The 21,903-nt window shown below is 33.1% G+C and overlaps 1 protein-coding gene across 5 annotated transcripts in view; it reads left to right on the top strand.

Moving 5' to 3' along the window:
* Positions 1-21,903, top strand: part of LOC127728080 (SWI/SNF-related matrix-associated actin-dependent regulator of chromatin subfamily D member 1-like) — a 63,478-nt gene that overhangs the window by 40,950 nt on the left and 625 nt on the right. For 4 of the 5 annotated variants that reach the window (XM_052235287.1, XM_052235284.1, XM_052235286.1 and 1 more), the window contains 10 exons: positions 400-462; positions 836-895; positions 3,033-3,152; positions 8,966-9,067; positions 9,859-10,020; positions 11,816-11,913; positions 12,713-12,785; positions 13,327-13,407; positions 16,940-17,062; positions 18,382-18,483. In XM_052235287.1, the coding sequence (XP_052091247.1) occupies positions 400-462; positions 836-895; positions 3,033-3,152; positions 8,966-9,067; positions 9,859-10,020; positions 11,816-11,913; positions 12,713-12,785; positions 13,327-13,407; positions 16,940-17,062; positions 18,382-18,483 (984 nt within the window). The remainder of the gene's footprint in view (positions 1-399; positions 463-835; positions 896-3,032; positions 3,153-8,965; positions 9,068-9,858; positions 10,021-11,815; positions 11,914-12,712; positions 12,786-13,326; positions 13,408-16,939; positions 17,063-18,381; positions 18,484-21,903) is intronic. The other variant, XM_052235285.1, reaches the window with a different exon arrangement.

Genomic DNA, 21,903 nt, shown 5'->3' with positions numbered 1-21,903 from the left:
TCATACTGAAAAGAGAAAAAATTACAAAAATTCAATAGAGACATAATACATGTAATAATTATCTGCCAAAGGGCCAAATACTTCCTGTTGGTGTCACTCTCTGGATAGATGATATATAAATGTTTTTTTCTGTAGCTCACTCTAGACTAATACCAACATGGAAGGGTATTTTTGCAAAAATGGCTAGGTTCATCTACTGATATGTGGTAGATTTTGGCAGTTATTTGTACTGATCAGCTGCTTCCTGAAAATGTCGCTATGTTTTCAAAGTTAGAATGGACACAGATCACCTTGGTTTTTAAAATGACAACAAAATCTCTGTTTCCTATTTTTTTTTAAATAAAGTTTATAATTACTATTGGTATCTTTGTAACTGAAGGTGTACTTCTTGTCTTTTAGCAAAAAAGAAAACTAAGAATATTCATTTCCAACACATTCTTTCCTGCCAAAGCAGAAGGGGAGGTAAGTCAAAGTATAATTAAATAATGCATTATACATAAGCTATCTTCTGTCAGAAAATAAATACTGACCAGTCAATTGGAAATTATAAATTTAGGCATTTATTATTTTTTGCACATTTGTTAAGATTAATGTCAAACTTTATGGGATGCTGTTTCTATGCTTAGAGATGACAATGTTTATTCATTGCAAATATCACACAAGAAATGGAGGACAATACACTATAAATTAAACCAATCATTTCAGACCACAACAGCTCATTTAAACAGGTATTATGTGAATTCAACAATTCCTTTCAGGCCGTAACAGGTCATATAAACAGGATGTGTGAATCTCAGAAATGTTAAATTATCATATCTTAATATTTATTTTATAGGATGGAGAAGAGACTGTTGCATCATGGGAGCTTAGGGTAGAAGGAAGATTATTAGAAGATGTGAGTCTTAAAAAATTATTGTTTATTTTTTATGTGAAAAACTCACTTTTTATGAGTAACAAGATAACTTTAATGGGTGTATGGGTTCCTTGCAAAGTCTCCATGTCCATCAAACAGGGTTCACCTGACCTCTGCCTCATTTCATGGATCAATGATCAAGTTTAAGTTTTCATGTTCAAGTGCGTTTCTCAGATACTGTTATCAATAGGTCAGCTATATTTGATGTATGGAATGATTGTTAGCTTACATATCCAAATGGCAGGTTTCTTCTGACCTTGACCTCATTTTCATGATTCATGGTTCATTTGTCAATGTTAAAGTTATCTTGGTTTTGTCTGTTTATCAAATACCGTATAGCGGGTTATTTTCGTGGGGTGTTTATTTCGAAGTTAACATGGTGAAAGGATTTTGTAAACGATCTATTTTTCCCTGTTGGCAGGTCAATAACGGTATATGTTAGTTTTAACAAGATAAATGTCAAAGGGCATTGTACATAAATGTATTTTATAAAATGACTGTCAGGTGTGTATACCCTTATTAATAAGTGTCAATTAGAATAAGAGTGTAAGGTACTCTTATCAGGTAATTACCCCATATTAATTAGTGTCAAACTATATAAGAGTTGTAAACGCTCATGATAATTTTGTAACCTAATTAGTAAGTACATCAAAGGTCCGGTCAAATCTAATCAATCGTAAAATTTACAAGACATTTGAATACCTGTAACAAATAATTATCTAAGTTAGCGGTATTCTAATGATTAACTGTATCAGAAACTAATCAATAAATAAGAGGTCGTTTCGATAAAAAAAATAATTAATCAACCATAACAATAGACACTTGTTTGTCAAGTTTTACAACTTTTTAACTGCAACAATTTCAGTATCCACCAAAATATTTAATTGGGATTTAAGAATCCACCAAAATAAAAACCGCCAAATTTTTTCGTATACTTTGTTGCCCCCAAATCGCCAAATTTTACACCCGCGAAAATAACCCGCTAATACGGTAATATAAGCAATAGGTCAACCATATTGGTTTATGGAATGATTGCATGGTGTACATGTTGTTTGGCAGGGTTCATTTGACCTTGACCTCATTTTGATGGTTGATTAGTCAGTTTTAAGTTTTCATGGTTTTGTCTGTTTATGAGATACTATAAGCAATAGGCTAACTATATTTGGTGTATGGTAACTTAATAATGATAAGTAAAGCATATGAGACATTTTAGCAGGTGTACTCTTGCTGAAATACATGATATATTAACCAATCTGTTAGCGTTTTGTAAAAAATGAAGAAAAACAGCTGTTATTACTTTAAAATGTGACAATGTTACATTTATTATGACATTTTTTTAAATTTTATTTTATTCATTCACCATTTTGACTGATGTAAACACAAAAACTATAAGAAGTCTTTTTGTTCAAATAGATTAAAGCATGCCAGCTGGTAAAATAGATTTCCTTTTTCACTACCAAATACTGTAAATTCAGAAATTATTGTGATTGTTGAAGAATGAACAATGATGTGAGATTAATTATTGCGATTTCTAAAAAATCTGTATACAGATATATGTACCGATTATCAGAATGTGAGCTCTTATTATTGCAATTCTCACCCAGTCACATTATTTTCGCATTAATAAAAACCTGGCAATAATTTCTGAATTTACAGTAAACAAATAGGATCTATTCAAAAATATTTGTTTAAGGATGCTGTGACCTTTATCCTTGATTTACTTTCGTGCAAAGGTGACCTGAAATGGTTTTGGTTGTTCTGTGTAGGTCTTTTTAGTTTAATTTACTCCAGACCTTTTTATATGTTTTGCTTTCTTAAATTTTAGTCTTGAGCGTATCTGATTGGGTATAATCCAGACAACATAAATCGATATCCTATGTTTACTCTATATTTTCATGTAAATAGATTTCGTTGGTCAAGGTGAATCGCGAATTAATGTTCATAGAATTACAAACTTTCTATAGGCTTATATGCAGACTTTGGAAAAACCACCCATTCAAATATTAACGAAAAACGCAAGTTTTCCTCAATCCATGAAAATTGGTACCCACGAAAATAAATGAATCCACAGTATGTTAAAAATTATTCAAATACTTATGTATAAATATATATATTACAGGCTGCTAGTGCAAAGATTAGTGACACATCAAAACTTAAAAGGAAATTCTCATCATTCTTTAAAAGCTTGGTGATAGAACTAGACAAAGAATTGTATGGACCAGATAACCATCTTGTGGAGGTAAATAATGTCTATAAAAACATCATCACTAATTCTGTTTTAAATGTTTCATCAGTTAATTTTTATACGACTGCAAAAAATTTTTGCGGTCGTATATTGGTATGACATTGGCGTTGTCGTCGGCGTCGTCATCATCATCATCGTCCGAAGACACATTGGTTTTCGCACAATAACTTTAGTTTAAGTGAATGGATCTCTATGAAATTTTCCCATAAGGTTCAATACCACAAAAGGAAGGTTGGGATTGATTTTGGGGGATATGGTACCAACAGTTAAGGAATTAGGGGCCAAAAATAAGCATTTTTGTAACTTTCAGACAATAACTTGTGTGTTAGTGTATAGATCTTTCTGACAATGTACCACAAGGTTTCATATCACAAAGGGAAAGCTGGAATTGAGTTTGGGGGTAATTGCTGAAAACATTTAGGAATAAGGGGCCAAAAATTAGTATTTTTATACGACCGCAAAAAAATTTTGTGGTCGTATATTGGTATGACGTTGGCGTCGTCGTCGTAGTAGACGTCCGAAGACACATTGGTTTTCGCACTCTAACTTTAGTTTAAGTGAATGAATCTCAGTGAAATTTAATCATAAGGTTCAATACCACAATAAGAAGGTTGGGATTGATTTTGGGGGTTATGGTACCAACAGTAAAGGAATTAGGGGCCAAAAAGGGGCCAAAAATAAGCATTTTTTGTAACTTCCAGACATAACTTGTGTGTTAGTGTATGGATCTCTCTGACATTGTACCACAAGGTTCCATATCACAAAAGGAATGCTGGGATTGATTTTGGGGGTAATTGCCTCAAAATTTTAGGAATTAGGGGCCAAAAACAAGCATTTTTCTAGTTTCATGACAATAACTTGTGTGTAAGTGTATGGATCTTTCTGAAATTGTACTACAAGGTTCCATATCACAAAGGGAAAGCTGGAATTGAGTTTGGGGTAATTGCCGAAACGTTTAGGAATTGGGGGCCAAAAAGGGGCCAAAAAACACATTTTTAGCTCACCTGGCCCAAAGGGCCAAGTGAGCTTTTCTCATCACTTGGCGTCCATCGTCCGTCGTCATCCGTCGTCGGCGTTAACTTTTTACATTTTGAACTTCTTCTAGAGAACCACTGAATGGAATGAAACCAAACATGGCATGAATGTTCCTTATGAGGTGCTGACCAAGTGTTGTTACTTTGTAGCGTATCCATCATCCAAGATGGCCGCCAGCGGTGGACTTAGTTTAACATAGGACCCTAAGGGAAATACATACAAATGTCTTCTTTTAGAGAACCACTGAATGGAATGAAACCAAACATGGCATGAATGTTCCTTATGAGGTGCTGACCAAGTGTTGTTACTTTGTAGCGGATCCATCATCCAAGATGGCTCCCAGCTGTGGACTTAGTTTAACATAGGACCCTATGGGAAATACATACAAATGTCTTCTTTTAGAGAACCACTGAATGGAATGAAACCAAACATGGCATGAATGTTCCTTATGAGGTGCTGACCAAGTGTTGTTACTTTGTAGCGGATCCATCATCCAAGATGGCCGCCAGCAGTGGACTTAGTTTAACATAGGACCCTATGGGAAATACATACAAATGTCTTCTTTTAGAGAACCACTGAATGGAATGAAACCAAACATGGCATGAATGTTTCTTATGAGGTGCTGACCGAGTGTTGTTACTTTGAAGCCGATCCATAATCCAAGATGGACGCCAGCGGGGGACTTAGTTTAACATAGGACCCTATGGGAAATACATACAAATGTCTTCTTTTAGAGAACCACTGAATGGAATGAAACCAAACATGGTATGATTGTTCCTTATGAGGTGCTGACCGAGTGTTGTTACTTTGAAGCCGATCCATAATCCAAGATGGCCGCCAGCGGGGGACTTAGTTTAACATGGGACCCTATGGGAAATACATACAAAGGTCTTCTTTTAGAGAACCACTGAATGGAATGAAACCAAACATGGTCTGAATGTTCCTTATGAGGTGCTGACCAAGTGTTGTTACTTTGTAGCGGATCCATCATCCAAGATGGCTCCCAGCTGTGGACTTAGTTTAACATAGGACCCTATGGGAAATACATACAAATGTCTTCTTTTAGAGAACCACTGAATGGAATGAAACCAAACATGGTATGAATGTTCCTTATGTGGTGCTGACCGAGTGTTGTTACTTTGAAGCCGATCCATCATCCAAGATGGCCACCAGCGGGGGACTTAGTTTAACATAGGACCCTATGGGAAATACATACAAAGGTCTTCTTTTAGAGAACCAGTGAATGGAATGAAACCGAACATGGTATGAATTTTCCTTATGAGGTGCTGACCGAGTGTTGTTACTTTGAAGCTGATCCATCATCCAAGATGGCCGCTAGCGGGGGACTTGGTTTAACATGGGACCCTATGGGAAATACATACAAAGGTCTTCTTTTAGAGAACCACTGAATGGAATGAAACCAAACATGGTATGAATGTTTCTTATGAGGTGCTGACCAAGTGTTGTTACTTTGAAGCCGATCCATAATCCAAGATGGCCGCCAGCGGGGGACTTAGTTTAACATGGGACCCTATGGGAAATACATACGAAGGTCTTCTTTTAGAGAACCACTGAATGGAATGAAACCAAACATGGTATGAATGTTCCTTATGAGGTGCTGACCGAGTGTTGTTACTTTGAAGCCGATCCATAATCCAAGATGGCCGCCTGCAGGGGACTTAGTTTAACATGGGACCCTATGAGAAATACATACAAATGTCTTCTTTTAGAGAACCACTGAATGGAATGAAACCAAACATGGCAAGAATGTTCCTTATGAGGTGCTGACCAAGTGTTGTTACTTTGTAGCTGATCCATTATCCAAGATTGCTGCCAGCGGGGGACTTAGTTTAACATAGGACCCTAAGGGAAATACATACAAATGTCTTCTTTTAGAGAACCACTGAATGCAATGAAACCAAACATGGCATGAATGTTCCTTATGAGGTGCTGACCAAGTGTTGTTACTATGAAGCCGATCCATAATCTAAGATGGCCGTCAGCGGAGGACTTAGTTTAACATAGGACCCTATGAGAAATACGTACAAATGTTTTCTTTTAGAGAACCATTGAATGGAATGAAACCAAACATGGCATGCATGTTCCTTTTGAAGTGCTGACCAAGTGTTGTTACTTTGAAGCTGATCCTTCATCCATGATGGCTGCCAATGGGGGGACTTCCTTTAACATAAGACCCTATGGGAAATACATACAAATGCTTCTTCTAGAGGTGCACTGAATGGAATGAAAACAAAACATGGCATAAATGTTTCTTATGAGGTGCTGATTAAGTGTTGCTACTTTGTTGCCGATTTACTGTTCAAGATGGCCACCAGGATTTTTTTATTAAATTACAGGACAAATATTAAACCAAATTTGGCCTCACTCATTATTAGGGTATCTGTTATGATTTTAATCTATTTTTACATGATTTCCAAGACCAAAGTAGAATCAGGTGAGTGACACAGGCTCTTGAGAGCCTCTAGTTCTAGTTTCCAGACAATAAATTGTGTTCAAGTGTATGGATCTCTCTGAAATTGTACTGCAAGGTACCATACCACAAAGGAAAGGCTGGGATTGATGATGGGGGTAATTGCCTCAATATTTTAGGAATTAGGGGCCAAAAAGGGGCCAAAAACAAGCATTTTTCTAGTTTCAGGACAATAACTTGTGTGTAAGTGTATGGATCTTTCTGAAATTGTACTACAAGGTTCCATATCACAAAGGGAAAGCTGGGTTTGAGTTTGGGGGTAATTACCCTAAACGTTTAGGAATTTGGGGCCAAAAAGGGGCCAAAAAACACATTTTTCTGGTTTCCAGACAATAACTTGTGTTCAAGTGTATGGATCTCTCTGAAATTGTACTGCAAGGTACCATACCACAAAGGGAAGGCTGGGATTGAGTTTGGGGGTGATGAATCATCAGGGGGTTCAAAAATTTGGGGGGGGGGGGGGGATTTATTTTTTTTTCCTTTTTTGTTTCTTTTAAAATTTTCCATTTTAAGTTGGTTATTTCTGATTTATATTTAAAATCAAATAATAATGATATGGTAGGAGATACACACCAAACAGGATGTGTAAATTATTATATAATAAGTATTGTGCAATAGCAAGAAATTTTCAATTGCACAGTATTGCACAATAGCAAGAAATCTTCAATTGCACAGTATTGCGCAATAGCAAGAAATCTTCAATTGCACAGTATTGCGCAATAGCAAGAAATATCCAATAGCACAATATTGTGCAATAGCAAGAAATTGTCAATTGTACAGTATTGCGCAATAGCAAGAAATATTTAATAGCACAGGATTGTGCAAAAGAAGATACTTCCTATAAATTGCTTATTTCTTGACCAATTTCAATGGGGTTTTATTCTTGATTTCATGGGGTTCTTTAATATGCTGAATCTAACCGTGTATTTAGTTTTTGGATTTTGGGCCCCGTTTTTAAATTGGTCCACATTGAGGTCCAAAGGGTCCAAAATCAAACTTTATTTGATTTCATCAAAAATTGAATTATTGGGGTTCTTTGATATGCCGAATCTAACCGTGTATTTAGATTCTTAAATTTCGGTTCCGTTTTCAAATTGGTCTACATTAAGGTCCAAAGGGTCCAAAATAAAACTTAGTTTGATTTTAACAAAAATTGAATTCTTAGGGTTCTTTGATATGCTGAATCTAAACATGTATTTAGATTTTTGATTATGGGCCCAGTTTTCAAGTTGGTCCAAATCGGGGTCCAAAATTAAACTTTGTTTGATTTCAACAAAAATTGAATATATGGGGTTCTTTGATATGCTGAATCTAACCATGTATTTAGATTTTTGATTTTTGGGCCCGTTATCAACTTTGTCCACATTGAGGTCAAAAGGGTCCAAAATTAAACTTTGTTTGATTTCATCAAAAATTGAATTATTGGGGTTCTTTGATATGCCGAATCTAACCGTGTATTTTCATTCTTAATTTTTGGTTCCGTTTTCAAATTGGTCTACATTAAGGTCCAAAGGGTCCAAAATTAAACTTAGTTTGATTTTAACAAAAATTGAATTCTTAGGGTTCTTTGATATGCTGAATCTAAACATGTATTTAGATTTTTGATTATGGGCCCAGTTTTCAAGTTGGTCCAAATCAGGGTCCAAAATTAAACTTTGTTTGATTTCAACAAAAATTGAATATATGGGGTTCTTTGATATGCTGAATCTAACCATGTATTTAGATTTTTGATTTTTAGGCCCCGTTATCAACTTTGTCCACATTGAGGTCAAAAGGATCCAAAATTAAACTTTGTTTGATTTCATCAAAAATTGAATTCTTGGAATTCTTTGATATGCTGAATCTAACCATGTATTTAGATTTTGGATATTGGACCATAATAGGTGAATGTCCAATTTAAAATGTTTAAGTTCTTAGACCACATTCATTCTGTGTTAGAAACCTATACTGTGTCAAATATTTAATCACAATCCAAATGCAAAGCTGTATCAAGCTTGAATGTTGTGTCCATACTTCCCCCAACTGTTCAGGGTTCGACCTCTGCGGTCGTATCAAGCTGCGCCCTGCGGAGCATTTTATTGTGATTTACTTCAACGTTAAAATGGTGGTCTGATGGTCTGTATAGTTTTGACAATTTTCACTTATGGTAACTGTAGACCATAATAAAGGTTTTCCTTGCAGTAATCTATGATGTTGTTGTCTTTGTGTAGCATAATTTTCACATATGTTAAACCAGCAGTTGCTAGCTGTTTTTTAAAATTTTTACATGTTGAATTTTTAGTGGCACCGTACACCAAGTACCCAAGAAACTGACGGATTTCAAGTCAAGCGTCCGGGTGACCAGAATGTTAAATGCACAGTCTTGTTAATGCTTGATTACCAGGTTAGTTATAGATTAAGAATATTTTGGCATTTATTCTAGTACCAAAAAATGTATGATCAGCTGAAATACAGTCGCCAGGGACATCTAAAATGTTCATACTAATTCTTACCTTTTCATATTTAAGTATGAAAAAAAGAATAGAAATTTTTGAATGTAAATTATTAGGGTTACTCATAAAAGTAAGAAAATGAAATAAATATCTGACCTTTTTCATTAAAGGGTTAATTACTCATACAATATTAAAATTATTTCCCTGGTATCTTAATAGAAATACATTTCAGTCATTATTTTTTATATCATCTTTCATGGAATTACAATGAGTTGTATATCATAGAAATAAATTTTGGTCATTATTTCTTTATATCTTCATGGAATTTGAGCCCCGCACAAGGCAGGTGAGCTTGACTTTAATCTTAATTGACTAGGATTGGCAGTTTTCATGTCGAAGGTCAGTGGTTGTCTCTGGTGCACTCAGGCTTCCACCTCCAATAAAAACTGGCTGCCACGAAATATCAATTATTGCTGCAAGTGTCATTAAAACACCAAAAATCAATCAATCATCTTAAATACAATGAAGGATATATTTTAGTGTTGGATTTTAAAAATTTAAATTATAAGCAAAAAGTTCAATCACTCGATAAAATTCAACAGCTATTCACGGAAATTTTAATCAACATTTATTAAGTCATTTCCTTAGCTTTAGACTGATTGATTATATGTTTTCATACTGTGTAAAATTACAATCTTTTTTATAAAAGATATATAATAATTAGTATATATTTATATTTTAGCCACCACAGTTTAAGTTGGACCAGCGACTTGCCAGATTATTAGGGGTACACACACAGACAAGACCAGTTATTATCAGTGCTTTGTGGCAGTATATTAAGACACACAAACTACAGGATCCACATGAGAGAGAATACATTAATTGTGACAAATATCTGGAGCAGGTTATTATTTATAGTTTTTGTGTAAAGATATCATGAGATGCAATCAAAACCCTATGGTACTGACTTGATATCTATATCTACCAAGGTTGATCACTACCTTTGATAGTTCAAACAAAATAGTGCAGTGAAGTGATCATTATTTAGATCCTATCCAGTCAATGCCATGCACTTTATTGAAGATATGTTATACATTGTTATTTAAGTTACAATATGATGTGTATTTGAATTACCATACTTGTCAAGAAAACATTTTTTTATTAAAAATTTCATAAGTACTGCATGGTGTATGAATCTTTTATAAAAATAGGTTCAACTACAATTGTACAATTATGAACAAAGGAAGAAAACTCCAACTCTTTAACTTCCCAAGCAAAATACAATTCAATGTTTTTTTTTAAATTCTCAAAATTGCAAAATGAAAGCATTCTTTACCCTCCAGTGCTCACAAGAGAAGCATGTACAGAATAAATCTGAATTTAGGATCGAACAATGAATTCATGTAAACTGATGACCTTGTGCAATAGATTGGCTAAGAGTTTTTTATAAATTTAAAAAGCAATATATGTTGTGTCCAAAATTGTTGGGAATACATTTGAATTCATTCTTATGTGCAATTATGAAAATCAGAAACTTGCATTCTGCAATTCTTTGTATACCATTGATGACAGTAAGCAAAAGAAGATGTGGGGTATACATCAATGAGACAGCAACCCAATATTGGCAATAACAAAAATAACCAACTTGAGGTCTTTAACATTAGACAGATGTCTATACAATATGTCAAGCTCTAAATTGTCCTGAGACTAAAAAAGTCAAAAAATATAAATGGCAATCTTTATAATCAGCCTTTTAATAATCTTAGGTTTTTCTCCCAGTAAATGAACTCTCATTCTAAATTGCATTCATAAATTTGTTTACTTCAAAAATACACATAAGATATTTATATGATATAAGGATATTTTCTTACTTACACTATTAAACTATGTTGTGTCATTTGATCATAGCAGGGATCACAACAGGCTATTAAAGGGTGGTGCTCCTTCCTTGAATATTTTATCACCACCCTTGGATTTCCAGCACCCATCTTGATTTCTCAGCATAAACCTTAATTTTGAGATTGTATGAGATTATAAGTTTGATAAGTATTTCTTAATCAGTAATATTTTCATTGATTTTGACAGACTATAATTAAATTTTTTTTTTTTTTTTTCATAAAATTAAGATATATATATTTTTGTCATAAAATTAAGATTCATATGTTTTTGTACATACATATACATGTATTAAAGAGTACTGAAATGGAAAGGTATACAATTTATAATTATTTTTCAACCGTTTAAATAATTATTTTATAAGCTCCAACACTTCTTTGGTGATCCCTGTCAATCCAATTCCAATACCCATGTCAACTGACATCTTTCTAAATTTAAAAAGCAATATATGTTGTGTCCAAAATAGTTGGGAATACATTTGATATCATTCTTATGTACAATTATGAAAATCAGAAACTTGCAGTCTGTAATTCTTTGTATACCATTGATGACAGTAATGTGATGTGTTTGTTTGAAAAATTTTCTTTGGTGATCACTGTCATAGTGCAGCTACTTCTTTGTTTCGTACTCTATGTATTTTAAATACCATTAAGTTGACAACAACATCTTAGTGAACTGCATCGTTTATATTTTTGTCTCTTGTTTTTTTTAGAGAAAAAAAAGGATGTGTTGTTTTAAGATCAGCTTCTGTGATACAACTGTGTGATAAACTTTTGTATATGTACATATATTGTTGTTTTTAGATCTTTGAGTGTAAAAGAATGAAATTTGCTGAGATTCCAGGAAAATTACATAATTTGTTGATGCCACCAGACCCAATTGTTATCAATCATGTTATCACGTAAGTGTTAAGGTTTAGTTTTCCACCATTAATCTGCTCTCTTGTTTCAATCATATTTATCTAATATAACTACATGTGATTTTGACAGAATATACAAATATACATGCTAGTATTGTTTTCTCTTTGGTAAGTTTATTAATTATTGGTTATACATTTCAAAGACTCAAAAACCAACTGGTTTTGATGTAATGAAATTAAAATCTTATTTAAAGAGTTTGTGGTTGATAAAAAAATAAGGGACATGGGTATCCATCCATGACACAAAATCAATACATACACAGCAAAAAACACACAAAAAGCAAAGGAACAGCGCTTTTATTGCTGTTCTTCATCTCAAAGTCACAGTGAGGCCTTCAACACTCAGCAAAAAAAATTTTTTTTAAAATGTGTTTGAAAAGTTTCATCATTTATTTATATATATATATTACAATACATTTCAAAGACTCCAAAACCTAGTTGGGTTTTGATATCAAGAATTTAAAATGTTATTTTTATTAAAGAGTTAGTGATTGAATCAGTTTGTTAGAAAAGTTTCAACATTTATTTACTTAAATTTTACAATTCATTTCAAAGACTCAAAAAACCAACTTGGGTTTTGATATAAAGAATTTAAAAAAAATTTTTTTTTAAAGTGTTAGTTGTTGAAAAAGTTTCAACATTTATTAATATATATATTACAATACATTTCAAAGACTCAAAAAGCAACTTGGGTTTTCATATGAATATGAAGAACTTAATATCTTATTTAAAGAGTAAGTAATCAGTCTTTTGGAATTTTCAACATTTATTTATATTACAGTAACTTTACATTTAACAGAGTTGAGGGTCCTGATGCAAGAAAGACAGCTTGCTATGATATTGATGTTGAAATAGTAAGTTGTTTTTAAGCAGTAGATATGAATAAAACTGTATATTTCAGATTTTATTGACAGTATTTTTCTCTAAAATTATAATTTGAATAGGTTTCTGGAAGTAAAATTGATTCCCGGCAACGAAGTTTAATGAAGAGTCAACAATTAGCGGTTTTAAATCCCTTTTGATTTAAAGATAATATTTGGTTTATAGAAAATAGAAATAATAAATGGTCTTCTGCCTTCCAATATACTTGTTTCAAACTCAATCAAAGCTGGAAATAACCTATTCAAATTATAATTTTAGAGTAAGATTTATTATTCAGGAAATGAGTTTCTGGAAAGGGCTATACTACACAACATCAATTTCTCAAGTCAATGAGCAAATCTGTATTTGTATTTTATTGATTTATTTTGCATATGTAGTCAGTCTCACTTTAATTTCTTGATATTCTGGATAATTATGAGAATTTTATTCAAGTAAGAAAATTTTATTCACATAGACATTATTTTCACAGTTTATTGGAATCATTTAAAAATTGAATGTTTTATTTCTCTGCAGGATGATTCATTGAAGCAGCAGATGAACTCGTTCTTACTGACCACACAAAGCCAACAAGAAATCAGTAACCTTGACAACAAGGTAGGAAACTATTCAAACATTATTAGCTCACCTGGCCCAAAGGGCCAAGTGAGCTTTTCTCATCGTCCGTCGTCCGTCGTCGTTAACTTTTACAAAAATCTTCTCCTCTGAAACTACTGGGCCAAATTTGACCAAACTTGGCCACAATCATCATTGGGGTATCAAGTTTAAAAAATGTGTCCGGTGACCCGGCCAACCAACCAAGATGGCCGCCATGGCTAAAAATAAAACATAGGGGTAAAATGTAGATTTTGGCTTATATCTCTGAAACCAAAGCATTTAGAGCAAATCTGACATGGGGTAAAATTGTTTATCAGGTCAAGATCTATCTGCCCTGACATTTTCAGATGAATCGGACAGCCCGTTGTTGTGTTGCTGCCCCTGAATTGGTAATTTTAAGGAAATTTTGCCGTTTTTGGTTATTATCTTGAATATTATTATAGATAGAGATAAACTGTAAACAGCAATAATGTTCAGCAAAGTAAGATCTACAAATAAGTCAACTTGACCAAAATGGTCAATTGACCCCTTAAGGAGTTATTGACCTTTATAGTCAATTTTTAACCATTTTTTCGTAAATTTTTGTAATCTTTTACAAAAATCTTCTCCTCTGAAACTACTAAGACAAATTTAACCAAACTTGTCCACAATCATCATTAGGGTATCTAGTTTAAAAAATGTGTCCGATGACTCTGCCCACGAACCAAGATGGCCGACATGGCTAAAAAATAGTACATAGGGTAAAATCCAGTGTTTGGCTCATATCTCTGAAACCAAAGCATTTAGAGCAAATCTGATGAGGATAAAATTGTTCATTAGGTCAAGATCTATCTGCCCTGAAATTTTCAGACCAATCAGGCAACAAGTTGTTGGGTTGCTGCCCCTGAATTGGTAATTTTAAGAAAATTTTGCAGCTTTTGGTTATTATCTTGAATATTATTATAGATAGAGATAAACTGTAAACAGCAATAATGTACAGCAAAGTTAGGTCTACAAATAAGTCAACGTGACCAAAATTGTCAATTGACCCCTTAAGGAGTTATTGCCCTTTATAGTCAATTTTTTACAATTTTCATAAATTTTGTAAATTTTTGTAAATTTTTACAAAATATTTTCCACTGTAACTACCGGGCCAAGTTCATTATAGATAGAGATAATAGTAAGGAGCAAGAATGTTCAGTAAAGTAAGATCTACAAACACATCACCATCACCAAAACACAATTCTGTCATGAATCCATCTGTGTCCTTTGTTTAATATGCACATAGACCAAGGTGAGCGACACAGGCTCTTTAGAGCCTCTAGTTCTAGTTTCCAGACAATAACTTGTGTTCAAGTGTATGGATCTCTCTGAAATTGTACTGCAAGGTACCATACCACCAAGGGAAGGCTGGGATTGAGTTTGGGGGTGATGAATCATAAGAGGGTTAAAAAAATTTGGGGGAGGGATTTTTTTTTTGTTTTTTTCCTTTTTTTTTCTTTAAAATTTTCCATTTTAAATTGGTTATTTCTGATTTATATATAAAAGCAAATAATAATGATATGGTTTGAATAGGTAAATTAAAATTTTTTAAGTTCTTAGACCACATTCATTCTGTGTCATAAACCTATGCTGTGTCAAATATTTAATCACAATCCAAATTCAGTGCTGTATCAAGCTTGAATGTTGTGTCCATACTTGCCCCAACTGTTCAGGGTTCGACCTCTGCAGTCGTATCAAGCTGCGCCCAGCGGAGCGTTTTATTGTTCTCTAACTTTTGTTTGCCTCAACCAAATGTTATGAAACTTATGCACAATGCTAATTATCACAATACACAGATCAAGTTACAATTTTGTTGGCGTCACTTTAATTGTTCTAGAGTTATGCCCCTTTACAAATCTCAAAATTGCTGAAATATTTGTTTCTGTTCTCTAACTTGAGTATTCCTCAACCAAATGTTATGAAACTTATGCACAATGCTAATTACCACAAAACACAGATAAAGATTGAATTTTGGTGGCATCACTTCTACTGTTCTAGAGTTACCGTAAAAACTCGCCTAATAGTCGAACCTACTATAAGTCGGGGGCCCTTTTCAGCTCCAAATTCTAAGGATTTAGTCTTGACCCTCGTATAAGTCGGACAAAATTTGGGCATTTTTTTTTTCAGCTGACAGTAACTGAACGCCGGTAAAACCAATGCAAATCCAGGAATAATATTCATTTCTGCATTAATGTTTGTTTGGTTTGAATTTAGTTGATGCTCATCATGATAATTTATATTGCTGTTAATAATAAAGATGTATTCATTTCTCTTGTTTTGTTCACTGTTCAAATGTTAGATTAGCCATGTGTTGTTTACGTAATGCATCAATGATTTTGTAGGGTATGACTAACAACCTATTGTTTGAGAAAAACGAATATAAACTAATATGAACCTGAAAAATTTAAAGTCAATCAACACTTGATGAAAATATTTTTCACAGCATACATAACTCGGTGTTAAATGAGCATGTACACTTCATAATTCTTATTATATTGTGATGATTAAAGGATTAAAAAATAAGTGAAGCTAATCAATATATCAAAATAACTAACTCCAACTCATTAGTGTCATCTGTTTACCTATCACTGATAGTTTTCACACCTTTAGTAAATACAACTCTTTGTCTCTTAATTGGGGTTATCAATGGATTATATTGGCTTGTCAATCAATTTTGTAATTTTTGTTTACCTGAGACACTTTAATGAATAATATTTTGATTTTGGGAATGAATCTTAAAATTATTTTTTGATTATTATATGATTTATAAGCATTGGATTGATATCATGATATCACAATAATGACACAATAACTCCGCTGAAAACATCCTTTCACATATTTGGTACATTGTTATCTCCTTTCTAATTTTTGTTCTTGGCTCTTCTTTTGGGTTTATAGGAAAACCATGTGACCATGAAAATCAATACACAAACCGGAAACAGTAGAATTTCAACACGAATTTGCAGAAAATGTTTACCAAAGAACAAATAAAACACAAAGACAGTATTGTAGTCATTTATTTTCAACAAAAACTTTTTATTTAATGATTTGTGTAGGTTTGGCTATCAAAAACGTAGTTTTGCCTAGGAAATTCACTCCTGACCACTTTTCTCAAGCTTGGATTTTTCCTCTGGTCGCTAGATCTCGTCTATTAGTCGGTCCCCCTCTCTGGATTATGAATTTTACTCCCAATTTTCCGACTAATAAGCGAGTAGGAACAGTATGCCCCTTTAAAAATGGAAAAATTGCTAAATTTTTCTTTTCTGTTCTCTTACTTAATTTTTCGTCAACTAAATGTTATGAAACTTATAAACAATGCTTATTACCACAAAACTCAGATCAAGTTCTAATTTGGGTAGTGTCACTTTTACAGTTCTTGAGTTATGGCCCTTTATAAAGTTATATGCAAATTCTAAAAGGTAGTATTAACTATTACATAAATCATTATACAATAACATATGTTTTGATATGTTCAAAAATTAAAGTTGATATTTTTTTGTTTTATATTCAGATTCATGAAACTGTAGAGACCATTAATCAATTAAAAACCAACAGAGAATTCTTTCTCAGTTTTGCCAAAGATCCACAGGAATTCATTAACAATTGGTTAATATCACAGACCAGAGACTTAAAGGTAGAGTATAATGCTTATGGATATACATTTGTTGTTAGATTGCATGTTCAAGATTATAAAATCAAAACAGATTTTTCCTTTTACAATACTGTCATAACAGATAAAACTAACAAAAAATGATTGATCATGTAAAATAACAAATGTTATTGTTAAATAATTTATATCATTTAGGATTATTGCCATAAATGATAATAATAATAATAGTAATGCAGTTCATTAAATATTATTTAAGTAGCAATATTGTCATTTAATGTGTGCAAAAATTATGACTTTGTTCACATACTGGTATTGATTGCACTGGTGTAAGGGAGACAACTATGACCCCATTCACACTAGCATTTTTTGAACGATCTAAATTTGAATCGATCTAAATAAAACCAGTTAGTGTTCACATTATCTTTAATCCTTAACTGAACCACTGCATTCACAGTACAATTTAAAATGAAATTGATATGACCTAATTACCTGTGAAATTGTAAACACTGTGTATAAATAGAAATATTTAATCAAATAATGTGTTGATCCTCACGCTTGCACAAAATAATGAATGAAGTTATTGTTTCACTTGAATTACAAGTTCTAATTTTGATACCACTGTTCGTATAGTTAGACCTTTTATGTTGGTCATTCATTTTATAATAAATTGTACAAGTAATTTTGCTGCCATTCATGGACACAAATTATTTTCGATTCACTCGTACTACTTAAGATCAATCTCTGCGTTCACAACTAATGTTAGATTGGTTCACTCTAGATCGATTCAAACTAAACTACCTCTTTTGGTGTTTTAGTTTAGACCTATTAAAGATCCATTCAATGCGTTCACATTGGGCCTAAATCTATGTAAAGTGAACCGATCTAGTTTAAATAGATCTAAATGTTCAAGTGTTAACGGGGTCTTTGTGTCATTGGTTCAGTTAGTCAAAGGGGTTTCATGTGGACTGGTACTTTTCCAAATTTAGGAGGTACTTTTCTGTTTATTCTTTGAATAATATGAAAATTCCTCAATATTGAATGGTACCTATCACTTGTTTAGAAGGATAAGTACCAAGTACTGATGCTTGATTAAAAGTATTTAGACACATGTAATAGAGTTTGCTTTCTAATACTGTACAGATATTGCTGTGAATATTGTAGTGAAGAATTTACGATAAATTCTGATTTCACTGGTGTAAGGGAGACAACTATATGTCATTAGTTCAGTTTATAGCATTTAGTCAATATGTAAACATGGACACTAAATGATTGTAAGGGGGATTCATTATCTTTCCTTGTTTTCAACATAATCAGATTTTATTTCCAAGCTATTTTTCTTTTAGACAATGACAGATGTAGCAGGTAATCCAGAAGAAGAGAGGAGAGCTGACTATTTCTACCAGCCATGGTGCCAGGAAGCTGTGTGCAGATACTTCTATGGAAAGGTAACAATAATTAATCACTTATTACTTCTAAACAGTACATTCCAAATTATCATTCCTTTAATGTTATGCAAACTTGTACCATTTTTGTTAATTTCATGAACCCAATTCAGGAGTCGGGCTATATTGTATTCAACCTGTCCCCTTGTCCATCTGTCCGTTTGTCATTTCCTACGTTCTTCCAACAAATATTGTCAGTGGAAAAATGATATTTTTGTGGATATTAGATTTCGAGATATTGCCAAAAAAAAAAAAGAAAAAAAGAAGACTATAGACAATTTATACTTTGTTGAACATGTAAATTCGTGATTCCCCTATATCCACAAAATCAGTACTCCACTAATATTGTTGTCTCCACAGTAATGCATTTGTAATCTTTTACATTTCATTGTCATTTTTATACGAACGCAAAAAAATTTTGGGGTCGTATATTGGTATGACGTTGGCGTCGTCGTCGTCGTCGTCCGAAGACACATTGGTTTTCGCACTTCTAACTTTAGTTTAAGTGAATGGATCTCTATGAAATTTTACCATAAGGTTCAATACCACAAAAGGAAGGTGGGGATTGATTTTGGGGGTTATGGTACCAACAGTTGAGGAATAAGGGGCCAAAAATAAGCATTTTTGTAACTTCCAGACATAACTTGTGTGTTAGTGTATGGTTCTCTCTGACATTGTACCACAAGGTTTCATATCTCAAAGGGAATGCTGGGATTGATTTTGGGGGTAATTGCCTCCAAATTTTAGGAATTAGGGGCCAAAAAGGGGCAAAAAACAAGCATTTTTCTAGTTTCATGACAATAACTTGTGTGTAAGTGTATGGATCTCTCTGACATTGTACCACAAGGTTCCATATCACAAAGGGAATGCTAGGATTGATTTTGGGGTTAATTGCCTCCAAATTTTAGTAATTAGGGGCCAAAAAGGGGCAAAAAACAAGCATTTTTCTAGTTTCATGACAATAACTTGTGTGTAAGTGTATGGATCTTTATGAAATTGTACTACAAAGTTCCATATCACAAAGGGAAAGCTGGTATTGAGTTTGGGGGTAATTGCCCAAAACGTTTAGGAATAAGGGGCCAAAAAGGGGCCAAAAATAAGCATTTTTCTAGTTTCCAGACAATTACTTGTGTTCAAGTGTATGGATCTCTCTGAAATTGTACTGCAAGGTACCATACCACAAAGGGAAGGCTGGGATTGATTTTGGGGGTAATTCCCTCAAAATTTTAGGAATTAGGGGCCATAAAGGGCCATACTTGCCCCAACTGTTCAGGGTTCGACCTCTGCGGTCGTATCAAGCTGCGCCCCAGCGGAGCATTTTATTTATGTCTGAAGGGAGATAACCCAATTTTGACACTGATTTGGATTTTTCAATTGAGAATGAAATAATATAAGTTTCATCCCTTGAAAAATTCTAAATTATGTCACCTTATCGCAAAAAGTTCTGGCTTTCTTGCATCGAAATGGAGTTTTTTTTTAACAAGCCTAAACAACTGACTGCACTAATTGCATGTGTAACCGGAGAGCATGAATTTCATTACGAAATTGCTTGTCTCCACAGGGACTCGAACCTGGGACCTCTGGGTTACAAGGCAGCGTGTATACCAACTGAGCTAAAGAAGTACTTCCTTAGCTCAACTGCTTACGGCTGACGAAGTATTTACTATTCAAGGGAAGCTATCCTGTCACTTGCATGGAATTTCTTAAGAGCTTTCATTTATTTCATCTTCTCAGATGATTTTAATTTTGAATTTCTACATTGGATGTGAAAAATACTTTATATTTGTTTAATATCTTGCAGTTATATTTTGCTGTTTATTGAAAGCATGAAAAAAAGTGATGAGTTCTAATCAAATTTATTGGTTTTTTTTTTAAATCTGGTAGTTCGAGAGGTGACACACAAAAACAGGTTTCCTCATTTAGTTTTAAATATATTGCATAATACTTCTTGAAATGTGACATCATTTTTTGAAGACCATAGCAGATTGTTACCTGATTTACACTTTTGGAACTTAAAAGGTATTGATGCACTGTTTGTCAAATATCATGTTCAAATTACTTAAATGTTATGCCCCTGCCGTAGCGGAGGGGGGCATTAAGTTTTACTCTTGTCTGTCTGTACCTCCGTACGTAAGTTGGTTTCCGTTCTTTAACTTTAGTTTACCTCAATCAAATGTTATGAAACTTGTACACAATGCTTAATACCACAAAACACAGATCAAGTTTGAATTTTGGTGGCGTCACTTTAACCGTTCTAGAGTTATGTCCCTTTACAAATGGAAAAATTGCTGAATTTTTTGTTTCCGTTCTATAACTTTAGTTTGCCTTAACCAAATATTACGAAACTTGTACACAATGCTTATTACCACAAAATACAGGTCAAGTTTGAATTTTGGTGGCGTCACTTCAACCGTTCTAGAATAATGCCCCTTTACAAATGGAAAAATTGCTGAATTTATTGTTTCCGTTCACTTACTTTAGTTTGCCTCAACCAAATTTTATGAAACTTATGCACAATACTTATTACCACAAAACTCAAATCAAGTACAAATTTGGGTAGCGTCACTTTTACTGTTCTTCAGTTATGTCCCTTTATAACTTTATATGATATGCAAGCGGGGGCATCATCTGTGTCACATGGACACATTCCCCATTTATTAGTCCCCTACCGACGGAGTCGAAGGGGACTTTAGGTTTGCACTCCATCTGTCTGTCGGTCTGTCCATCTGTCCGTCCGTCCATCCGTCAGTCCGGTAAATCAGCTTTCCACATTTTTTTTCTTCGTTCTTAAAGATATTGATTTGATATTTGGTATATAGTTTTATCATGACAAGTTATAGATCAATTTCGAATTTTTTTCCGGTCTGATGTTTTAGTCCAGAGTTATGGACCATAACTCTGGACCATATCTAATGTTAGAATACTATGTTCAACCATATTTCTGTACAAAGGGAGATAACTCATTATTTAAAAGACATTCTTTGTTAAATTATTTGAAGAATTTTTTGACAGGTTTGTTTGTTATTTAGTATAAACTAATTTTCTGAATGCTATATATATATAAAAGAAATTATGAAGCGAAATCCTTTAATTAGATAATAATCTTTTTTTATTTATGTATATATTTCTATACATTACATTGTGTAGATAAAAGTTGTTGACATTTTATAGATAAGTTACAAATCTATATTAGTTTGTGACAAATGAAAGAAAAAAATATTTGAACTATTTATTATTTCTGATTATAATTTGAAAATAGATATACACTGTATTTATACATCCTATCTAATTCTAGAGAACTATTAATCATATCTAATGTTTTTTTCATAATGCTTATAAGATATTGATTGATAATTGGTATTTAGTTTTATCATGACAAGTTACAGATCAAGTTCAAATTTTTGTTTCAGTCTAATAATTTTG

Source organism: Mytilus californianus, unplaced genomic scaffold (assembly GCF_021869535.1).
Source record: "Mytilus californianus isolate M0D057914Y unplaced genomic scaffold, xbMytCali1.0.p SCAF_2, whole genome shotgun sequence".
Taxonomy (NCBI): domain Eukaryota; kingdom Metazoa; phylum Mollusca; class Bivalvia; order Mytilida; family Mytilidae; genus Mytilus; species Mytilus californianus.
Note: the sequence above shows the minus strand (reverse complement) of the source record. Positions and strands in the feature narration are given on the sequence as shown.